We start from the raw sequence: 23174 nt of genomic DNA on the forward strand, positions 1-23174 counted from the left end.
TAAACACCCATTTTCCTGATGAAGAAACCTAGGCTAAGAGAGAGATGAAGCATTTGGCTTACAATCACTTCATTTAACTAAGAAATGGTGGGGCTGGGAGTCAAACTTAGGTTGGTTTGACTTCAAAGGTACCCTTCCAAATACCATACTATAGAGCTTCATTTTTAGTCTCATAAAAAAAATTAGACATTCATTTGGTGAACCACAATGGTTTACATTTCATATTGATAGCATTATAGAATTGGATTGAACTTTTTATTGAATTTGCATTATTTTCCTCTAATCTGTTTTGCTCTGAGTCTGTTAATGTTTTAACCAGAAGTATATTTTCTAATTTTGTGGGATCAAGAATTGATCCATAAGCAAAAGTAAAACTTCACCAAAATATAAAGGGTTTCTTTCTTTCTTTTTTTTTTTTTTAATGCTTTAAAATAAAACAGCCACAGGGACTTCCCTGGTGGTCCAGTGGTTAAGACTCTGCACTTTCACTGCAGTGGGGCAGGTTCGATCCCTGGTTGGGGAACTAAGATCCCGCGTGCTGCACGGTGCAGCCAAAATTAAATCAATGAATCAATCAATCAGCTACAGAAAAGGTTCCATCAAGTATGATCATGATTTTATTGAATTTGAGATTATCATGATAATGAAATTTTACCTGCCTATACCACTCAACCAACCATAAATTAATTTCTGAGAAGTTACATATAAATACTTTTAAAAAGTTAATTTGAAAAAATGACGTACATTTTAAATGTAGTAGACATACTTATGTAAAAAGATTTGACTATGGCTCCTTAAAAATCTGCTTCTTTATCCGGTCTTTACATTGAGGCTTTTCAGTTGGGTTAGCCTAATATGAGTTACAATACTTTTCATGGAGTTTACCATAATTGCATAGTTAGAAATTAGAAATTTCCTGTTTTGGAACACATAATACAAAATAATTATTTGGAAATAATTGTTCACCATTTTTTCATTAACCTTCAGTGTTAGTTTTTTTAACTTACTAGTTTTTTTTTTTTTTTTTTTTTTTTTATTTAAGAGCTCCGGCTTATTTATTTATTTATTTATTTGGCTGTGTTGGGTCTTCGTTTCTATGCAAGGGCTTTCTCTAGTTGCGGCAAGCGGGGGCCACTCTTCATCACGGTGCACGGGCCTTTCACTGTAGCGGCCTCTCGTTGCGGAGCACAGGCTCCAGACGTGCAAGCTCAGTAGTTGTGGCTCACGGGCCTAGTTGCTCCGCGGCATGTGGGATCTTCCCAGACCAGGGCTCGAACCCGTGTCCCCTGCATTGGCAGGCAGATTCTCAACCACTGCGCCACCAGGGAAGCCCACTAGTTTTTATGATACCAAGAAGGTACTTAAAGTGATAAATACAAAGATTCTTTTATGCTTCATCCAGCTGAAGTTTTTCTAGATTCTCAATACAAATTCCATGAGATTTTACGTGATGGATATTTTGGTTTATGTGTGACAATACTGTGCCATTACGGACAGGTGATCTGATGGAAAAGTTCATACTAAGATTCTTCCTCTATTTTGAAAGATTAAAAGTCCTCTAATAATTGGATCTTTCATTTGTTTATTTAACAAAACTTAACATGTACATTCTTAACTCTTTACAGATACTTACTTCTTTAACTTAATCTCTGTAACAATCCCATGAAGTAGGTACTGTTACTATTACCATTTTACAGGTAAGGAAAGAGGCCTTGCCTAACAGCCAATTTTTAGTGGAGCCAGCTTTCAAACAAACGGAAAAAAGACTCTGGGTCTAAAATCGAGAAAATGGGTCTGCCTAGATAGCAAAGGGTCATGTGTGTTTAATCTTTACATCTGTTTAGCATATTTCCTTGGCCATACGGCATATTTACCGCAAATCTTAACTTAAGGAAGAACAAAAGAAGTGTGATTTTTTAATGCCTCAGTGTGTAAGTCTCTTTTTTAAAATGCTAATGATTCTTGAAAAATGGTCCTTTAGTTGATCATTATAGTAGGGAACTAATATTTTAAGCAAGGATTAGCTGGAATCATATGTGTAATTTCTGGCCCTTAAAGAATGCTGACGATAAGAGTTTGCATTCTTTATAACATTCCTCAAATCTTATGTTCTATAACTAGAAATCAGCCTTGGTTTGTGTGCCACAGGCTCTCCCCCTCTCATGTAATGGTTTTATTGAATTAAGTTTGTCTGGATACTATCAAAACTTTTAAGATTAATACTACACACTGTGCTGTTACCAAAATTTATTTTAGGAAACATCAATAAATGATAGTTTGAAGTAATTATTTGGGACTGTTTTACTATACATTCTGATAACATAGCTCTAATCTCTATTTTTATTTTGCTTGAGTGGTGTAATACAACTTATACCTGGGTACTCTAGATATGGAAATTAGGAATCACATATAGATTTTTGAGAACTGTGGTTTTATATGAAACAATAAATCTGGTGGAAGGTTAGAGTTGAATCCCCTGAATTAATTAAATATTTTCTGTATTTTATAGTGTGAACTTTTTATTAACTCTACTAGCCACTAAAAGTGAGAAAGAATTAGTTGTTCTGTTCATAGGTTCTAAAACCTGTGTTCTGGCATGAACTGAACTTGTGTTCTAGTTCTGAACTGCTTGACATTTTATTCTCAAATTTCTAAAGACTTTCCTTGAACTTGGAGTAACTTATTGTAGCACATCTCAAAAATGAGAAAAATAAATACCTCCTCATGTAATTTTGCCTTTTTTTCCTGTTTTTAATAATTAACATGTATCCATTATCTTTTTTTTTTTTAAAGATAGTAGTCATCTTTTCTTTTTTAAATTTATTTATTTATCTATTTATTTTTGGCTGTGTTGGGTCTTCGTTTCTGTGCAAGGGCTTTCCCTAGTTGCGGCAAGCGGGGGCCACTCTTCATCGCAGTGCGCGGGCCTCTCACTGTCGCGGCCTCTCTTGTTGTGGAGCACAGGCTCCAGACGCGCAGGCTCAGTAATTGTGGCTCACGGGCCGAGTTGCTCCGTGGCATGTGGGATCTTCCCAGACCAGGGCTCGAACCCGTGTCCCCCGCATTGGCAGGCGGATTCTCAACCACTGCGCCACCAGGGAAGCCCTCCATTATCTGTTAAAGAAGGTAGATGTTAAATTTAACCTACATATCAAGACTGAAATTGTAGAGTATGTAAAATTATGTTTTACCTTTAATGGTATAAATATCATTAGTATTTCTCTTTTCTTCTGTTTTTGCAATGTGGAAAACAGTTTCACCACGATTTAATGAGAAATTAGGGAGACCAGGAAAAAACTTATTTAACTCATAATAGTAATATGAAATACTCTGCCATTAAAGCATTCTACTTTAAAATGCATGCATTCTACTTGTTTATATGAAGTGTTTTAAATAGGTTATTTACTATCTTACTGATTTTTCTCATTTATTGAATGCCCTAAAGTGCCATCCTTTTTAATCTTATATATGACCCCTAACATGGTTAGAGAATGAGATATTTGGGACTATGGAGGTCTAAAAATATTCAGCCCTTTAAATCCTAATAGTTTTCAAAGTAATTTATTTAATTACTTTAAATGAAATTAATAGATATACTTCCTTTTTTATAGTTCAGATATGTTTTTTTCACTTATATTCTAGCTCATTCAAAGTTGCCTTTTCCTTTAATATTGCATTTGTCTTATGATTCTTGCTTGTTTTTTTTATCTTGTAAAATTGAATAGTCATACTGGTAATTTACAGAATATTTTTACATTGAATATAATTTTATCATTTTTTATAAGTCTGAATCATCATAACATGTTATGATACAGAATGGTATATTTTATGATATTGTGAGCTAAATGGAAATTTTCTTTAGAATATAAACCTGGAAAGCTCTTGACAAAGCTCTGGGCATCTTTTTCCTTTCCAGGTTTCTCTTAGATGTATGACCAAGAATGTGACTTGGTAACCAGTATAATAACATAACTTTAGTGTTACTTTGCCTTCTAGAAAGTCATCACCTACATTTCATTTCCTTGATTAGAAATATTCAAAACACCTGTTTTCTTTAATTCAAAACTACCTGTATCTTATCAGTAGTGAATTTTAACCCAAACTCCTATTTCAGTTAAGTTGTTTCTTGATATATTGCAAATCAGGATATTTCTTACCATTTTGGGAATGTGTAGTATGTATTGGGGGGGGGGCGGTGAAAGTCTCACTTCAGAATCTTTAAATTCTTTCATTATTGTCTTAAAAAGATTGTTGTAAAATATTAGTTGCTTTAATTTCACCTTAATGCAGAAATATAGTGAAGTTACCTACTTTCACGTTGCCCAGGGAATTTGACTAACCTCCCCCTCTTCTTCAGCTTTAAATATCTTTTCCTTCAACTCTCACATTGTTCGTATTTCTCTCTTTGTTTCAACCTAAATTTGCCCTGTACAGTAACCTGTAAACTCCTAGTGAGCAGAGACTATATTTACTTATCTTTGTCAGCCCTAGAGTATCTAGCAGAGTACTTTGAATATAAAAGGTGCTTAATAAATGCCAATTGAATTGATGTTTTATAATGTGGAAAAAACCCAAATTTTACTGATCCTCTAAAATTTTCCATGCTTACCTTTTCCAAGTTTTGTTTGTCTCTTTATTCTCTATTACGATTGGCACCAGTTTCCTAAATTACTCTTTAACCCCTAGAAGACTTCTAGAAACCTGATAAACTCCATCATAAAGTTGACTCTTCATCATAAAGATTACTCTTCTACTGATTGTCTATACACTAACATAGAGAGCACATAATACAGATAGACTTAGCATTCTGTTCACCTCAGTCAGCTGTACCTTAGGGCTGCTCTCTGATGTAAGAGGGTAAGCAGCATTTTGTTATCCATGATCCTCTTGGGTTTTTTTACACCAGTCTTTACCGGTTGTTAGCATGTGTGACCATCGGAAAGTTATTTCTCTGACCTTTGTCTCCTTTTCTCTGAAATCAGACGTAATAATTCCTTCCTTATAAACCTGAAATAAATATAATATTATATAACACAGTAAATATATATTTCATATATGTAATCCTTTGTTTTATTAGTGATAGTCTTTTATTCTATGACCCTTACAGCTACTATCATTCATTCAACTTAACTATCATTTATTGTTTCCTAGGCAAGACATCACTAAGAGGTAGAGAATGCAAACATAAATAAGACATGTTCATTACCTTCCAGGAATTTATAGTCCCCTGAGGGTGATAGACACATAAGTAATATTAACATAAGGAAGATTGGTGATAAATGCTGTAATAGAGGTGAATATGTAAAAGCGGGAAGATGGCTTAGACAGAGCTATGCAATAAAAAAATAATGCAAGACTCATATAATCTTATGTTTTCTGGTAGCCACATTCAAAAAAGCAAAAAGAGGAACCTCCCTGGTGGCTCAGTGGTTAAAAATCCGCCTGCCAATGCAGGAGACACAGGTTCGACCCCTGGTCCGGGAAGATCCCACATGCCGCGGAGCATCGAAGCCAGTGTGCCACAACAACTGAGCCTGTGCTCTAGAGCCCGCGAGTCACAACTACTGAGCCGATGCCCCACAACTGCTGAAGCCCGCGTGCCTAGAGCTCGTGTTCTGCAACAAGAGAAGCCACTGCAATGAGAAGCCCGCGCACAGCAACGAAGAGTAGCCCCTGCTCACCGCAACTAGAGAAAGCCCGCGCACAGCGATGAAGACCCAACGCAGCCATAAGAAATAAATAAATTTATTTTAATAAAAAGCAAAAAGAAATAGGAATTCATTTAAAGAATATTTTATTTAACCTAATATATCCGTAATATTGTTTAAACATGTAATCAAAACTTAAAAGTTACTAAGGTATTTTTCATTTTTATTTCATACTAAAAGTGTTCAAAATTCAGTGTGTATGTTACACTTACAGGTTAGAGTGCTCAGATCATCCTGGTTTTCCCAGGACTTTCCTGACTGTAGCACCAAAAGTCTCTCATCCCAGTAATCCCTTCCATCCTGGGCAAATCCAGATGGTTTGCCACCCTATTTAAAATATATCTCAACTTGGACTTCATTGGAAATACTTGTTTTGCATTTAGATTTGATTAAATGTATGGCTAAAAAGTAGATTTCATTACTCAATTTGCTCCAGACATACAGGAAAGGTTTCCAATAACCAAATCGAGTATCACATTTTAAACTTAAATTAATTAAAAGTGAATAAAATTTAAAATTTAGTTCCTCAGTCACACTAGCCATATTTCAAGTACTAATAGCCACATGTAGCTAGTAGTTACCTTTTTTGTGTAGCACAAGCTTAGAGTACTAAAAGCATGAGGACTTAGTTCACTAAATAAGTATTTAAACTATGATAGAGTGTGACCACTGGTTAAATCGATTATTGGTCACTATCACTGGCATAAGTCAGAAGTAAACTGTATATAAACAGTGTCATGTCTCAATTATAATTGTGTTTGTCTTTCAAAATACATTGTATGTTATATTTTTTTGTTCCTTTAAATTTTTAGGGGCTTTGTTCCTCGAATGCAGTTAAGTTACTTGGAAATAATTTTTTCATTTCAAGCCTTGTTTTTCAGCTTTGTTAGATGGGTCCAGAGTAGCTAATTTGGCCTAATGGCTGAGGATTTTTCTTGATATTCTGTGTGTTTTGAGGGTCTTTCTGCTCTGGCTGTGGGAACCAAACTATTCCCAGTTCTGTGTAAGCTCTAGGTGTTGCTCAGTCCCTTCTGGTAGTCTTTCCCTGGCCTCCAGTAATTTTTCTTATGCGCATGTGTTGATCAGAACTCAGCTGAAGACTCAAGGGGAGCCCTCTGCAGATCTCTGGAGTACTCTCTGTATGTAGTGCCTTCCTCTCCAGTAGTCTACCCCATGAATTCTAGCCACCTTCACTTCTCCAAACTCTCTTTTCAACTCAGGGAGAATGCCAGGCTCTGTTTGGGTACCCTCTTCCTGCACTTTAGCCTGGAAACTCTCCAGGCAATACAATAAGTTAATCATTTCTGTCCTCAGTGATCATTGTCATGTGTTGCCTGTCTAACTAACATCATTTCAAATAGTTTGTCTTTTTTTGTCGTTTGGGATAGGAAGATAAATCTTGTCTATGCTACTCCATTTATGGGTAGAAGGGAAAGTGAGTCCACAGTAGTATTTCTTAAAGCATGTAGTTGAAAATAGCATATGTTGAAAATCATACTTTTTTTTCCTTGCTTGCTTTAAGAATTGCCCATAAAGTTCAAATATTATTTGTAGTCTTTAAAAGAATCACAAGTTGACCATTAGTGGAAAAAAAAAAGAAACTTACTATCCAAATGTTTGATATAGTAGAATGGTATATATGTGTGTGTGTCTGTGTGTGTGTGTGTATTTGGTATATGTACATATTATGTAATTGATGTTAACATTTTTAATTGTCTAATGAGCTAATCAACAATTTTTTACAGACTGAGAGTAATCATGACACGGCGCTAACGCTTGCCTGTGCTGGTGGTCATGAGGAACTGGTACAGACATTGCTAGAGAGAAGAGCTAGTATTGAGCACAGAGACAAGAAAGGTAAGGCCTACTTTTGTTAACTTTTCTTCTGAATTATTTGTGTTGTGTGACGAAATACTACTTGTAGCCCTATTTTGATGGAAAACAGCACTGTTCCTTTGCTTAGCTAAGAAGATCTTTATTTTACTCCAGGTTTGACTCCGCTCATCTTGGCTGCTACAGCTGGTCATGTTGGTGTTGTGGAAATATTGCTGGACAATGGTGTAGACATTGAAGCCCAGTCAGAAAGAACCAAGGACACACCACTATCTTTGGCTTGTTCTGGGGGAAGACAGGAGGTATTATTGTCCCCAAGTGTAATTTTTTGTCTCTCTCTGTTTAACAGATGTGCACTTCAGTTTATATGATTTTGTGGTAACAGTGGACAGACATTAAGATTTATCACAGAGGGCTTCCCTGGTGGCGCAGTGGTTGAGAATCCGCCTGCCAATGCAGGGGACACGGGTTCGAGCCCTGGTCTGGGAGGATCCCACATGCCATGGAGCAACTAGGCCCGTGAGCCACAATTACTGAGCCTGCGCATCTGGAGCCTGTGCTCCGCAACAAGAGAGGCCACGATAGTGAGAGGCCCGCGCACTGCGATGAAGAGTGGCCCCCGCTTGCCACAACTAGAGAAAGCCCTCGCACAGAAACGAAGACCCAACACAGCCATAAATAAATAAATAAATAAATAAATAAATAAATAAATAAAAGATTTATCACAGTAACTGAAACTATAATCTTTTAGCAAAAGGATAAGAATTAGTGTTAGCATAAGCTGTCTTGCCAGAAAAATCATACATTGTTTATTATCCTACTCATGTAAAAGTATGAACTGCCATAGGAATCCCTCTATATTGCATTCAGGCTAAGAGAATGATTAAGACATCCCAGATCAAATCAGCAAGCTCCTGATAAGTGGGGCCTATAGTCACTCATCTTTTCCTGTCCCAGAGTACTTAGTGTGAAAGGTACTTAAGCTTAACCTCTGTTGCTCTCTATGTATAAGATTAGTAGGGAATTAAGAGTGTTCAATTTTTAGTTGTCCTGAGTACTTTTGTCTTTTAATTGTTCCCCCGCCCTTCTCAACTCTGGAGGAAAGGTTCTCGGTTATATTATATGACCTTTTAGTTTCTTTAGGTAGAACAGCTGGTGTGCTTAGGTGTAGGCCCAAGAGGTCATAGCTTTGCTCCATTGTGTGTCTTCTTCGGACATTTAATAATCAGTTGGATAACCTCATTCTGCTGGCATTTAATAATTAGTTGGATAACCTCATTTTAAATCAGTTTTTTAAATCCAGTTCTATTCACCAGTCGTGCTGTCTCTCTGGATTGGTAACTTCTCAATTAGGGAGTTGTTGAATCGTATATTTAGGAAGCACTCTAGGTCATTCCAGGTGAGTTTCCTACTCTCAGCTTAAACATCTTTTTCTTTTCTATTTCACCATTCTAATTATTTTCTGTATTCCACAGTGGAGGTGATTCTATCAGTCAGAAATGTAAATGTTCTGTTTTTGGTATATAATGGAAGTAAAATTTTGACTTAACTGAAATTTTCAATCACTGTGTGGTTTGAAATAATACTTGTCTCATAGCATTTTTCAATATTGAATCAAAAAGAAATCAGTTGATTTTCTTCCTTTCAAAGCAATGGTAAAGCCTACTGTAATCTTTATGTATTCTTACTAAAATGTAACAGATGAGGTTATAATAATTATAGAAGTCTTTTAGGGTAATAATTTTGCCTATAACACTCTTGCTTTTATTTGGTATCATTAGAACAGTAAAGTATTTTGAAGTAATTAATAAAATATTAGAAAGTCATTTTACTATAAAATCACAAAATAATTCTTTTATATTGAATGTTTATTACTTTTGGGGAATAGACCATTCCCTCTGAGAGATAACTAGGGTCAGTTATCTTTGCATAAAGGAATTAAGAAAACTTTAGAAATGTGATTAGGGTTTTCTACTTTATTGCTTAAGGGACTGTTTGTAAAATAAAATAGCCTAATGCCAATTTGGGGGCTTGTTTTTATGATCTTGTTACATAAGCCAGTTAGGCTTACTGGCTCTAAAAGCAAAAATGTGATAGAAAGTCATCTAAGATTAGTCATAGCTTCAGAGAAAGATAAGAATCATATCGCTTATACATGGAATCTTAAAAAAAAAATACAAATGAACTTATATACAAAACAGAAATAGACCCACAGACACAGAAAACAAACTTATGGTTACCAAAGGGGAAAGGAGTGGGGGAGGGATAAATTAGGAGGTTGGGATTAACGTATACACACTGCTGTGTATGGAATAGATGAGCAACAAGGACCTACTGTACAGCACAGGGAACTAGACTCAGTATTTTATAGTAACCTCTAAGGAAAAAGAATCTGAAAAAAAAAAGTATGTATATGTATGTATAATTGAATCACTTTGCTGTACACCTGAAACTAACACAACTTTGTAAATCAACTGTACTTCAAAAAAAAATTTTTTTAATGAAATTTAAAAAAGAAAATGCTTATGAATGTGAACTTAAAAAAACCCAAAAAACAAAAAAAAATAAAATTGGTCATAGCTTTATTCAAACGAGTAAAGTTTTAGCTGGTAGTAAGGCAAAGCACTGTTCATTAACATTTATTTATTTCCCAGTTAGATACATTTTTAACGGTAAGAGCAAGGATAAGTGCTATGATCTTGAGCAATCCTTAACTTCCTTATGCCTCATTTGTAAAATGAAGATGAAGATGCTAGTACCTGTGTCAAAGAGTTGTTTTGTGCATTAAATGGCATAATGGACAAAAGATCTATGAATGGCACTTAAATAAATGCTAAATATTCTCAGCTATCAGGGAATGCAAATTAAGACCCCAGTGAGATACCACCAACCACATCCACTAGAATGGCTAAAATTATAAAGATTGACAATACCAAGTTTTGCTGAGGATGTGGAGCAACCAGAACTCCTTGTTGATGAGAGTGTAAATAGTACAACCACTTTAGGAACAGGTTTGGCAATTTCTTAACTAAACATGCACCCAGAAATTCTGCTACTAGGTGGAGCCCATGAGCAATGAAAATATATTTCCACAAGAATTGTTCATAGCAACTTTATTCAGAATTGCCCAAAACTAGAAACAGTAGAGATGTTTATCAATAGAATAGATAAAGCAGCATATTCACATAATGGAATGCTACGCAATACACACAGATGACTCTCAAACACTGTGTGATTGATTTATATGAAGATCTATGGTAAATGAAACTAATCTTTGGGTAGGATTGACTGAGAAAGAACATGAGTAAATAACAGATTTAAATTAGGTTTATTCATTTGTCGATACTCAGTGAACATACACTTAAGTTTTGTGCATTTATTGAAAGTTACAAATTTCACCTAAAAAAACCTTAAAAAGCCTAAAAACAAATAAGAGTTTAGTTCATGATACACATGCTGATGTGTTTAAGGGAAATTGCAGGTGTCTACAATTTACTTAGAAATGAAATGCATTAAAAAATGATGGACAGACGAATAAATGTGATAAAGTAAGTAGAGGAGAATGTTAATGGTAGAATCTAGGTGATGATTGTATGTAAATTTTTTTCAACTTTTCTGTGTGCTTAAAAATTTTTATGGTAAAATGTTGGGGGAAGATAAGTGTTAGCTTTATTCCAAAAATGTTTTTAACATTTAGTTTTTGATTTTAAGGTTAAAAAATATATATGTTGTCAAAAGGTCAAGTTTGTAAATAACCTGTATCATTTGTTGACTAAAATCCCAACAACTGCAGTGAAGACCTTGTTGTTTCAAGTGTTTTCTAAGCAAAGTCCTTTTGGGCATTTGCAGTCACTGGCTATGTGTCCAAGGATTCAGAATGCCTTCTCTTTCACAGTATCTGCTTCTGCTTTTTCTTCCCAGAGTCGAAAACATGCCAGTAAAGTCCGACTATATTACATGCTTCACCCCAGGGATGGTGGGTGTCCCGCAAAGAGGCTCCGATCAGAGAATGTGAGTATCTGATGCCACGTGTTATCCTTGGATAATTTGTTCTGTTTGCTAAAAACTTTGCAGGTCTGGGAATTGCAGTTATATCCAGCTTAGTGGGAAAGCTAAGTGAGTTGAAATCGTTCGCATTAAATATTACAGAAAATATGACATGTAAGCAAGTCTTTTCCTTTCTTCCTGCCAGAACTTGCCAGTATGGGGTTGGGAGACTTTTTGATGATACTGTGCTGGGACCTCACAGAGAAAAGAACAGACAGAGGGGCTGAGACAGACAGAGGCTGGCTGCGGGGAGGCGGGCACCTTCAGAAGACATGACCTAAGGGCAAACCTGTCAGAAAGATCAGATGCTTTGCTTTCTACATAATGTATGTTTCCTTTGGTGTGTAAAACAGAATGCCATTTGTTCATTTATAATGAAAGCTGTGCACATCTTGCAAATAAAAATATTCAGGGCTTTGATCAGTGTCACTTTTCCCTGAGGGAATGTTTACTTAGGAAGACAAATGACAATTAGAAAGTTGTTTTGAGGGTTTAATGTCAGAGCAAAGGGGTTCCCTTAGCCAGGCCAAGGCCAAGACTGATGAGAGAAATATTGCTTCCTCCCAGCAGGGGACCCTTTTCCTAATGAGTGGAATATTCTTATCCACCGGTGGCAGAGACCCTCCATGATAAAAACTGCCGATGAAACACAGAAACTCCTCCCCCTTTGCGGGCTGAGAGGCTGAGGATGTAGAATTCACACCCCACACTCTCGCTGTGCTTGTGATCCTGTTTTCCTTCTGCTGCCATATCGATGCCAGTCTCATTAAAAATTAATACGTGATCATCAAAGAGACTGGACAAAAACTGTACTTGTTTGTTGTCACAGAAGAAACAGAGAGAGAAAGGTAACTGCATGTGACCAGAGGCAGCGAGCAGCGGAGCGGGCAGGGTCCACAGATTCCAAGCCCGGGTCTCAGCATCACAAGATGGGCTGCTCACGTACAGACTCATCTGGATGCTGTGGATTTTTCTTTACTGCCCACTGAGGAAACAGAGACACATAAGCCACAGACCTGTGGCTTTAAAGAGACTTAAATATAGTGAGAGAGGTTAACATTGTATAAAAAATAGCTCTGATGCCACAGTGTAGGTGTTTGTTAACATTTGTACAAAGCCCCATGGAGACAAAGGGCGGGTGAGTCATGCCAGGGCCATCCGCCCAGGGAATGTGTTACTGCGGAGTTGGCATGTGAGCTGGGCTCTTTGGGCTTGGATGGGTGGTACCAGATGGAGGCATGAGAGTGAGGGGAGGACAGGTGTTTTCTTGGGTGCATCCCTAGCAAAAGAACCTATTAAGACACAGGAAAGTTGGCCTAAGTCAGCTTTTATGTGATCTCAGAATCCTGTAACCACACTGGAGTCCCGCCCTCCATCAGCTGTCTGTTAACAGAGAGAACAGAATTAGGTTTTTTATTTCCTCTTGAAATTATCCAGCGATGTATCCCTTTATTCAATAGCCATTTCGTGTCTAATCCTAAGAGTCAGAAACAATAGGATTCACGGACATTTAACAGTTAGCTCTTTGAACACAGATTATTTTCTATCCACTCAAATTCTAATCATGAATGTTGCACTTATATCTGAGCTCCTAGCGAGTGATCCATCAGGTGTAGGGGAGGAAAACCTTTCCTTTCTAGGTTCCTTGGCTGGTCTAATAATTAAACTGACATAAAACACATGAACAGAAGAAGAACAAATTTCATTTCATACATGTGGGAGCCCCAAAGATAGGAGACTCAAGGAGGTGAACGAAACAGGCAACTTTTATGCTTTTTAGACAAAGAAGCAAAGCAATAAATTTGTGAGGAATTGACACGACAAAGGCTTTTGGACTTGGGGTAGCAAATTAGTGAAGGAATAACAAGGTTGGTTTATACAGGCTTCTCCCCCCCACTGAATTCCGTATCTTTGGTAATACGGATGTCTGTCTACCTCCTGGTACAGGGAAGGTGCCTTTTACATGGGAGATTTATTTCCTGCTTTCAGGGGGACAAAGGATGGTCAGAGTATCCTTCTTGGACCTTGCTGTTTCTTAAGTAACTTCATTAAAAAAAATCAATATGCCAAAGTGGCTTATTTTGGGGTGGGCTTATTTCTGCTCCCCTTCACAAGCAAACAGAAAGGGGCACTGTGACTCCAGCTGTGACCTTGAGGACATGAACTTTGCTGCTCTGGTCAGATCCATGTTTCACCCCACTCAGGCTCCGGTTCTGCCAGACTCCTTGGGGTCAGTTGATAGAGGGGAAGAGGTTCAGATTTTATAGAAAGAAGTGTTTGCAAGGGTTCTTTACCAAAGGCCCCTTTGAGAACTTTTTCCTGGATTTTGAAAACTTAGCTCTACCAGCAATTTGTTGATTGAATCATTTTCTATGACTTGTTAATCATTGTCTGGAAGCAAATAAGTAAGTAGGAAAAGCAACATAATGATCTTACTTTTTAAAAGAGATGGTTGATGCCTTAACAGGCTGTATGGACATTTCACAGGAGTAATAGATCATTTCCATTAAGCGTCTTGATGCATTGGATGCTGTGTGGAAGGTACCCCCAGCCCCTCTCCAGGGCCCTGAGAGTTGATGTTGGTAACTATTTGGACCAATTTTCTCTGGTACAGACTCACACCTAAGGGTTGAAAGACTAAATACACAAATCGACAATGGCCAGAATATATCTAAAAGTAGAACTTTGACCCACAACCTGCAGCAACCAGTCCAGAAAACCAACCCATTGCTATCCAGTAACCGGCCTAGAAGCCTGCCTGCTGTGAGTCAGACTTGTAGGAAGTCAGACCACCGTCTCTAGTGACAACCCAGGGAGTCAAAAAATAGCCCTGTAACAATAGGCCTTGAATGGCCAGGCTTGATGAATAGCTGACAGCTTCCGTAATTTCTGTCCCTGTTTCCAACTTAGGACCAACCAGAAATAAGCCAAATATGTACCCCTAACCAATCACATAGGCTGTCCCATTCTAGGAGGCCCATCTGCAGTTTCCCCAGGCCAACAGCCTCCAATCAGGGCATGGATGAAACCTACCCCTTTTCCATTATGAAGCTCCTCCACTTCTCTGCTTGCCTTTGAGTCTCCTCCAAATGCAGGTGATGTTGGCTGGCTGTCTTGCTACAGCAAGCTCTACGTAAATAGCCTTTCTTGTTCCCATTTGGTTGTTGTTTATTTCCACAGGGTGGTAAAATGGGGATGAGAAGAATCTCTAAAGTACAGGTTCATCCTAAGACTCAACTGAACTAACCCGTTTATATAGCACTTTGTTTTCGAAGTGCTTTCTGCAGGCATTATTACTTTTTATTTATTTATTTATTTGGCTGCGTTGGGTCTTAGTGGTGCTTGCAGTGCACGGGCTTCTCTCTAGTTGTGGCACGTGAGCTCTCTAGTTGCAGCGCGTGGGCTTAGTTGCCCCGTGGCATGAGGGATCCTAGTTCCCCAACCAGGGGTCGAACCCGTGTCCCCCTGCATTGGAAGGCGGACTCTTAACCACTGGACCACCAGGGAAGTCCCTCTGCAGGCATTATTATTACTGAGCCTCTCTCCACCAGCACCTGTGATCTTGGGAGGATGTAATACTTTGGTCCACTTGCCTCTCCAGTCTTGCCCATTCTCCCACCTCCCCTGCTCCCAGGGTCTGTGGTTTGCATCGTAGTGTTACTTGATCGAGAACACTTTTATGGCTGCCCCGAATATCCAACAAAAGGAGTGTTTCTGAAAATAGAAAACTTGTTGTTGATTTTCCAAACCCTGACCACACATGAACCTTGGGCCCACAGTGATCCCTAAAACTGATGGGTAATGGCATCCTGGGAATACACAGTAACTCTGAATTTACCTACAGATGAACAGAAGTGCCTGTTATTTTTCCCAGGGCCATTGCCATTTCTATTCCAGGTCATTTGACCTTTTGTTGTCGTTGTTGCTTTTTAAAAACTTAAATTCATTTCTGTCTTCTGGCCTTTCCAGCTTTTTAAATTCCCTGCTTTCCTCTTTAAGAATCCTCATTTGGGTCTTCTGTGTTTTTTCCCTGAAATTTTAGAGCAAGATATTTTCCCCTTGAGGCCACAGAGTACAATTAAATGCGAAATAAATTGTTAGAGTTGATTGCCTTAGAGAAATGTTCAGGAATCCCACGGGCATTAGAGCCAAAAAGGACTTTAAAGATTATCTAGTCTATCGAGAGCCTCGGTTTTCTACCAATGGTCCTTTTTATTATCTTCTCACTCACGGGTCACATGCTTTGAAAAAAAATTGTCTGCTTGGGAAACAGCACTTTTAAGTTAAAAAAGTGATTTAATTTTACTTTTATTTTCATTCTGTAAAGATAAGTAACTGCCAACCCAAATTGCCCCTTGGTAGTAAATAAACAGTGTTTTTACATGGAATTAATGTCATTTCTTCTAAGTGGGGAAACTTGACATTTGGTTAGTGTGATAGAACTTATCACTCCTAAATATTTATATGGTTTCCCTTAGGTCTGAAATATTCAGCGCAGCTTGAGAACCTCCATTATCACGTTCACAGGTCCCTAAATATCCTGGGTTTCAGGTTGGGAGGACTTGATATAACCTCCCTCCCACCCCGTAATTACAAAGGTGAAAATAAGGCCCAAAGAAGTACCATGACTTGTCCAAATTTGTCAGGCCTGAGAATAAGACCCTCCCGGCTTCCCTAAATCCTATTCCTGGGCTTCTTCCACGTATCTTGAAATGGTATCTTATTTGCAGTCATGGAAGCCATTGCTGGGTCCATAGCCAGAGAATATTGCTGTTCTGGGGCAAAGTAATAATAGTAACTGGCACTTATCAGGTGCTTCCCACTTAAGTTCTAAATGCTTTATATACATCAACACATGTAATCCTCACCCCTCCTGTGTAAGGCAGGAGCTAGCATTATCCCCACGAGAAGCACACTGAAATCGAGATGAAGGCATTTGACTCTGGTCCTGCAGCTGGTGAGTGGCAGAGACAAGGCTGGGAAAACATGAAACACAACAAAATAAAATTCCCTCTGGCCCTGCAAACTAGCTGACCATGCCACTCCCGGAGACAGGTGGTGAGCATCTACTAAGTGCTGGGGGCACAAAGATGGAAGGGCATGGAACCTTCCTCAACAGAAATCAGGATCTAGTCGGGGCTTCAATGTTCAAATCATGTCTTTTCATACAGCGTGCTAGGCACTACCCTAAACATATGTCCAGGCTACCATCAACAAAAATAATCAATAAACAATCTATAAAAGAATAGCAAAGAGTTTTATTTGAGCCCAGAAGACAGCCTCTCAGACAACTCTGAGGAACTGCTCCAGAGAAGCTTGGTTTTCAACACAGTTTTATGTCTTGTCAGAACTAAGAGCATCAAACAAATCAGGATACCTTCCTTCAAGGTTTCAGAAAAAAATAAAACACAAAAGAAGAAAACCCACCACCACATAACACAGTGAGTCAGTATGGCCTTGGCGCCTGGGAAGGGGGTCTTATCATGGAAGGAGCGCGAGCATTGGTGTCCCAGGAAGGGAGACATTTCATCTTTATTTTTAACATGGACATTCTTTACTTTTGGTCCCTGTGCCCTTTTCTTTAATAATTAAAGCAGATGTACAGTGTAGGTTTGAAAGGCCACAAACCGGCTGTTTTAGTTAGCATAAAATTCAAGTTAACTCCTGTATAAGCCAGAATGACTTTCCCATACCTTAATATGTGAAAATTTCTTTTCTCACTACCATCTGGGCACAGGGGAGGGGTCCCCGATCTCTCCTGGCAGGACGGGGCAGGACAGTGTTTCCTGGAGAAAGTGACCCTGAGCTGATTCTTGAAGGGTGGGATGTGGATGGTGCCCGTGAAGAAGGGTGGGAAAGGCCTCGCCTGAGTGTGGCCTCGACGTGAGTGATGTCTTCAGGGAAACAAAATTCAAAGGTATTTCTAGATGCAAAGTGCTAGCGGGTGGCTGTGTTCGTCTCCTTGGGCTGCTGTAACAAATGACCACAAACTGCTTGGCTTACGACAATAGAAATTTATTCTCTCACAGTTCTGGAGGCTACAAATCTGAAGTCAAGGTGTAGGCAGGACCTCCCTCTGGAGGCTCTGATTGCAAGTCCGGTCCACGCTTCTCTCCTCGCTGCTGGTGGCTGCTGAGAACGCTTGCTGTTCCCTGGCTTGCAGCTGAGTCACGCCAGCCTGCTCTCTTCCCCGTGTGTGTCTCTGGGTGTCCTCTCCTCTTCGGAAAAAGACCCCAGTCATTAGATTCAGCGTTCATTATAATCCAGCGTGACATCATCGTAATTACACCTGAAAAGACCCTATTTCCAAATAAGGTCACATGTCCGAGGTGGACCTCAATTTGGGGGGACAGTATTCTCCCAGCACAGCAGTAGAGACAAAAGTGGGGATTGGGTGGTAGACAAAGGTACAGACCCATAATGTGCATAATATTGACATTTACTTTGTCAACATTTTCCATTTTCTCGACTGGTCTGCTGCCGAATTCGTGGGGAATTCTCAAAGAGGGGTGCATCTACTGAGGGTGCTGTGCCTTGGCTTCCAGTTGCACATGTAGAGCTAGAAGCGGGGATTCTGTCCCTGGCTCAGCTGCCTAGTAGTTGTACAGCATTGCTTTGAACTTTCTAGACCTTCACTGCCATGGTTTTATAATCAGGGATTACAATGACTGCCCTGCTTGTTTAGAAGCTTCCTGTTTGCGAAGCTGTGTAATAAACTGTAAAGTGTGTGTAAAATGTTCCTTCATGGGATTAAAAAAATTATTTGTCTATTAGTTCCATTCTTTCATCTCTGCAGTGCAATATACAACTTCTATCTTCCAGTTAGGGGCAGGCCTGCTGTTCACATCTGGAAGACTCGAAGAGCAATTAGGAAATCCATAGGTGTGACTTAATATTTATTTATGTGTCTTAAGCCGGGGGTCAGAACATAGCCACCGGCCAAATGCAGCCACTACTTATTTTGTAAGGTCTGCAAGCGAAGAATGGTTTTTATGTTTTTAAATGTTTGGAAAAATCAAAAGAAGAATAATACATCGTGACATGAAAATTACATGGAGTTCAAAAATTAATGCTCATAAATAAAGCCTTATTGGAACACAGCCATACTCAATCCTCTCCATACTGTCTAGAGCTCTCCTCACATCACACAGCAGAATTGAGTAGTTGCAGTGGAGGACTCTTTGTCCCACGAAGCCTGCAATGTTTACTCTCTGGCCGGCCACACAGGAAATATTTGCCCACCCCTGTGTGAAGTGGATGATTCTGGTGAAGGAGGAGGTGAGTTGTCATCCCTCTGGGTGGCTGTCTCCCTACTCATAGGAATGATCCCTTTGGAACATTCCAGACTCTAAAGCTGCCTTGTCTTCTGTTCATTTTCAGACTTTCGTTCTTTTAGGGCCCAGCAGGTTGAAGGTTGTAGGGAATAAGAAGTATCATTCCCAACCCCTGAACAGGAACTTTGTTGCTATTTTGCTTTGTTTCTTTCAATTAGATTGAAATTTATGAACAGGTTATGTTGTAAGAATCAGTTTGAAGTCTGCCACACTGTGGAAACAATGAGGATGGTTTGTTTCTTCTGCCATCTTCCCACCAAACTGCATTTATGGTAACCAGGACTCCTGAGTTTTCTGAGACAGCCCTGATGTAGAATATTTTTTCTTGTCACTACAGATCAATGATATGTCCTGAAAAATCTAATATTTCCTCTCCAAACTGTACCCAACAGGGGAGTAACACTTTTGTTATACAAACACACAGATGATAATTTAAATGAAAAAACAGATATGAATGTGTAGTATGGCACTTGAGCTGTATACAACTTCCTAGGCCTGTGACAAGATCTGTAGCTTGGGAGTCTGGTTCTGAAGCTCATTTATACTAAAAAATATATGTCATAGTCATTACTTCCATCTAGAATCTGATTCAGAGGAGAGGAAAGAATTCCCCAAAATGACAGCTATGAAAGTATTTCTTTTAAGGTGGAGGTAGTGTCATGGGTGTTTGATTACCGTAAGCCTTGTGGTCTCCTCCTGTACTCTGTAGTCCCATTATTATATTGTTATCATTGGATATATCCTCTTCTTAGCAGATGACTTATTAAGCCGTTTTTATGTGTCAGGCCTTTTACTAAATACTTGGTATTTATTTCATTTGAACTTTACAAGTGCAAGTAGGAATCTTCATTGCCTCCATCTTAAAAAGATGTGAAAGCTGAAGCTTAGGTCAAGTATCTCATCCAACATCGTACACCTTGTAAGTGATACAGCCAAGGTTCAAACACAGTGCAGTTTAGCTCTCGAATCTGAGCTCTGAATTATGATATATTCTTCATTTACTTAATCTTTCATATTAATTGGCTGTCTACCAAGAGTCAGGTGCTGTGTTAATTACGAAGAATTTAATAGCAAATGAAACAGATACAGTTTCTGTTTACAGTGTTTACAGGATAGTGTGGGAAATGGACACTAATTTAAAAACATACAAATATCTAAATGAAGGAACGTAATGGAAAAGTAGAGAATGGGGAAATCACAAGGTCTTTGGCATCAGGGAAGTCTTCTCTGAGTAAGGATTAGTCAGAGCAGTGAGGGGAGACGGGAGAATTCCAGGCAGATTGAACAGCATATGCAAAGTGTCTGCAGTCAGAGAAATCACAGCGTTTAAGGGATAACAAGAAAGCCAGCATGGCTAGAAGCCGTACGGTGAGGTGCAGAGAATGGACTGATGGAAAGAAGAGTCTCGTCTACTTTGAACTGTCAAGTATCAGACTTTCAGTTCTTTCCTGTGTCGATGAAAATCATCCATAAACAGTCTATAATAGGAGTAGAAAAGAGTTTTATTTGAGCCAAACTGAGGGCTGTAGCCCGGAAGACAGCTTCTTAGATTACTCTGAGAAACTGCTCTGGAGAAGCATGGATTTCAGCACAGTTTTATGTCTTGTCAGAACAAAGAACATCAAACAAGTCAGGGATACATTCCTTTAGGTTTTCAAAAAACCAGATCAGCACGCACACAGCGAGTCAGTATGACCTTGGCACCTGGGAAGGGGGTCTTATCATGGAAGCAGCACCAGCAGTGGTGTCCCAGGAAGGGGGGGGCATTTCATCTTTATTTTTAACATGAACATTCTTTACTTCTGGTCAGTGCACCCTTTTCTTTAATAACTAAAGCAGATGTATAAAGTAGGTTTGATAGCCACAAACGGGCTGTTCTAGTTAGCATAAAATTCAAATTAAGCCAGAATGCTCGCCCCAGACCTCAGTATGTGAACATTTCTTTTATCAACTGAGAGAGTATGGCCTTGGATGAGGGTGACGGCAGTGGAGAAAAATGAGCGACAAATAGATCTGAGGGACAATGAAGTAGGTAAAAATGGATGAAGTGGATAATGGGTGTGAAAGAGAAGGTGGTTTCTGAATGACTTCCAAGCTTAGAACTTACACCACTGGATGGTGGCCGCTCCCACCCACCTCCACCCTACCCCCCCCCGCCCCCCCCCCCCCGCCACAATAACCTTGAGGTTGTGACCCAGAGAGCAGAAAGATCTGAGAAGCAGGGAAGGACATGACGAAACCCTTTGTCCATGTTGCTCCAGGCTGAGCAGAGCTAAAGTGGCGTAGAGGTGAATTTGCCCCCAGCCAAGGGGTATGGGGCAGCAAGGGAGAGGGACCGGGGGGCTTTGTCCTCAGAGCTTCTTCCCAATCAAGCCTTTCTACCTCTCTGATGGAGGGTGAGGACACCCAGGGGCCAGCCCAGCGCGTGGAGCCCAGAGAGGCATGGGCTAGAGGTGCCCTCCTGGTGTGCTAATATCCAAAGGCAGGACAGTGCGTTGAGTGAGTTCAAGACAGTCATCAAGGGAGGGGCTGGGGACAGGACAGTTACCAGAACCCCGGTACCCTGAATGAAGGATACCAGCAGGAAGTTATTGCAGGCGTCCAGAGGGGACACGGAAGTTGGCAGTAGTTGGATGATACGCCTCTAGCAGGAGGACTGGATTATTTAAAAGGTGGTAATAGTTTAGATGTGGTCTCGGGACCTAGGTCCAGTGATTCCCAGGGGGTCCATCCCGTTCCTCCTTTGTTTAAAAGGCAGAGATGGTAGGACCCAGAGAGCACGATTTTAGACTTCTTGAGTGCATGGGCTTTGCTTACTCACCTTTTGTACCTTAGCACCTCACACAGAGGGGCTCCATAAATGATTGTTCATATCTTCATAATAAGCTATTGCCCCGTTGTTTTTGCTTTAAAACAATTAAGACTTTATTTATTGGTTTATTTATTTATTTATTTATGGATGGCTGTGTTGGGTCTTCGTTTCTGTGCGAGGGCTTTCTCTACTTGTGGCAAGTGGGGGCCACTCTTCATCGCGGTGCGCGGGCTTCTCACTATCGCGGCCTCTCTTGTTGTGGAGCACAGGCTCCAGACGCGCAGGCTCAGTAGTTGTGGTGCACGGGCCTAGTCGCTCCGCGGCATGTGGGATCCTCCCAGACCAGGGCTCGAACCCGTGTCCCCTGCACTGGCAGGCAGACTCTCAACCACTGCGCCACCAGGGAAGCCCCCAAAAACAATTAAGACTTTAAACAGTTTTAATAAAAAAATGATCATTTGTATAGAAAGTCTTCTAGAACATTTCCATGAAATCATAGTTTAGTTATACACCTATCAAAGTGGCCTTGTTTTAAAAGAATATTTTGTGAAATTGGCTTTGTTCAAGAAAATCTGAGGGTTATGGACAGTTTCCACAAGAATCTTGACCAGGTTCTTGGTCCCATGGGGGTCACATTCAAATAGGAAAAACCCAGAGAAAGGGAGAGGCAGGTCCTTGGAGGGCGTGCTCTCACAGCACAAGCTGGTCCCTCCGGCAGTTGCTTCTGATAACCATCTACACGTCCTGACTCCATCCTCCCCCTTGGCAAAGCCTACTGCCCTCTCACTGGACACCTCTGCTGCTAGGCATTGCCTGCCTTCACCTGTCTGCTTTTGGAGGCTTGATCCTGTTTTACCAGAAATCAAGGCTGTGTGAGCCGGAGTTGGTGTGCAGCTCACAGAGGTAGATGTCCTTCCCAGATCCCAACCCCCTTTCAGCCATAAGACAAAAGGGACATGATAGTCAGGAAGTCCTTCTCTGGAGGACAATCTGGTGCTGCCTCAGGGGTGAAGAGGTCGAGAATGCCTCCTGGGTGACCTTAAGACTTGGAAGTGTATGGATCAAATTCCCTAGTGTGTGTCTTCTCACTTTGCACACCACTTGGGCCCTTGAAAATGAATCGAAAGATATTTTTGTTTAGGGTAGTTTGAATTAAAGAATTCTGGTGACCACAGATTGCCAAAGAACTGTTTGATCTGTGATAGTCTCTCTCCAGCTGATTTCAGCTCTGAAATGTTAGTTTCTATGTTGCTCTAAAATGTTAGTTTCTATGTTGGCTTTTTTGGGGGTAGGTAGCATGGGTACACAGGAGCCTCCAGGCACAGGTGACTCGCTGGCACGTGACAGCTGGGATTTGCAGCTCTTTCCTCCCTTTCTACTGTGTCTCCTCTTTTTAGGTGTCTGTATCTCAAACATATCTTCCCTGTCTCAATTATTTTT

The 23174-nt window shown here is 39.9% G+C and overlaps 1 protein-coding gene across 1 annotated transcript in view; it reads left to right on the forward strand.

Moving 5' to 3' along the window:
* Positions 1-19311, forward strand: part of LOC130708908 (ankyrin repeat domain-containing protein 17-like) — a 42626-nt gene extending 23315 nt beyond the window's left edge. Inside the window, 4 exon segments of the mRNA XM_057553306.1 lie at positions 7454-7565; positions 7698-7843; positions 11463-11552; positions 11734-19311. Of these exon segments, the coding sequence (XP_057409289.1) occupies positions 7454-7565; positions 7698-7843; positions 11463-11552; positions 11734-11766 (381 nt within the window). The 3' untranslated portion in view covers positions 11767-19311.
* The last annotated feature ends 3863 nt before the right edge of the window (positions 19312-23174 follow it).

This window comes from Balaenoptera acutorostrata, chromosome 9, assembly GCF_949987535.1.
Source record: "Balaenoptera acutorostrata chromosome 9, mBalAcu1.1, whole genome shotgun sequence".
Classification (NCBI taxonomy): Eukaryota; Metazoa; Chordata; class Mammalia; order Artiodactyla; family Balaenopteridae; genus Balaenoptera; species Balaenoptera acutorostrata.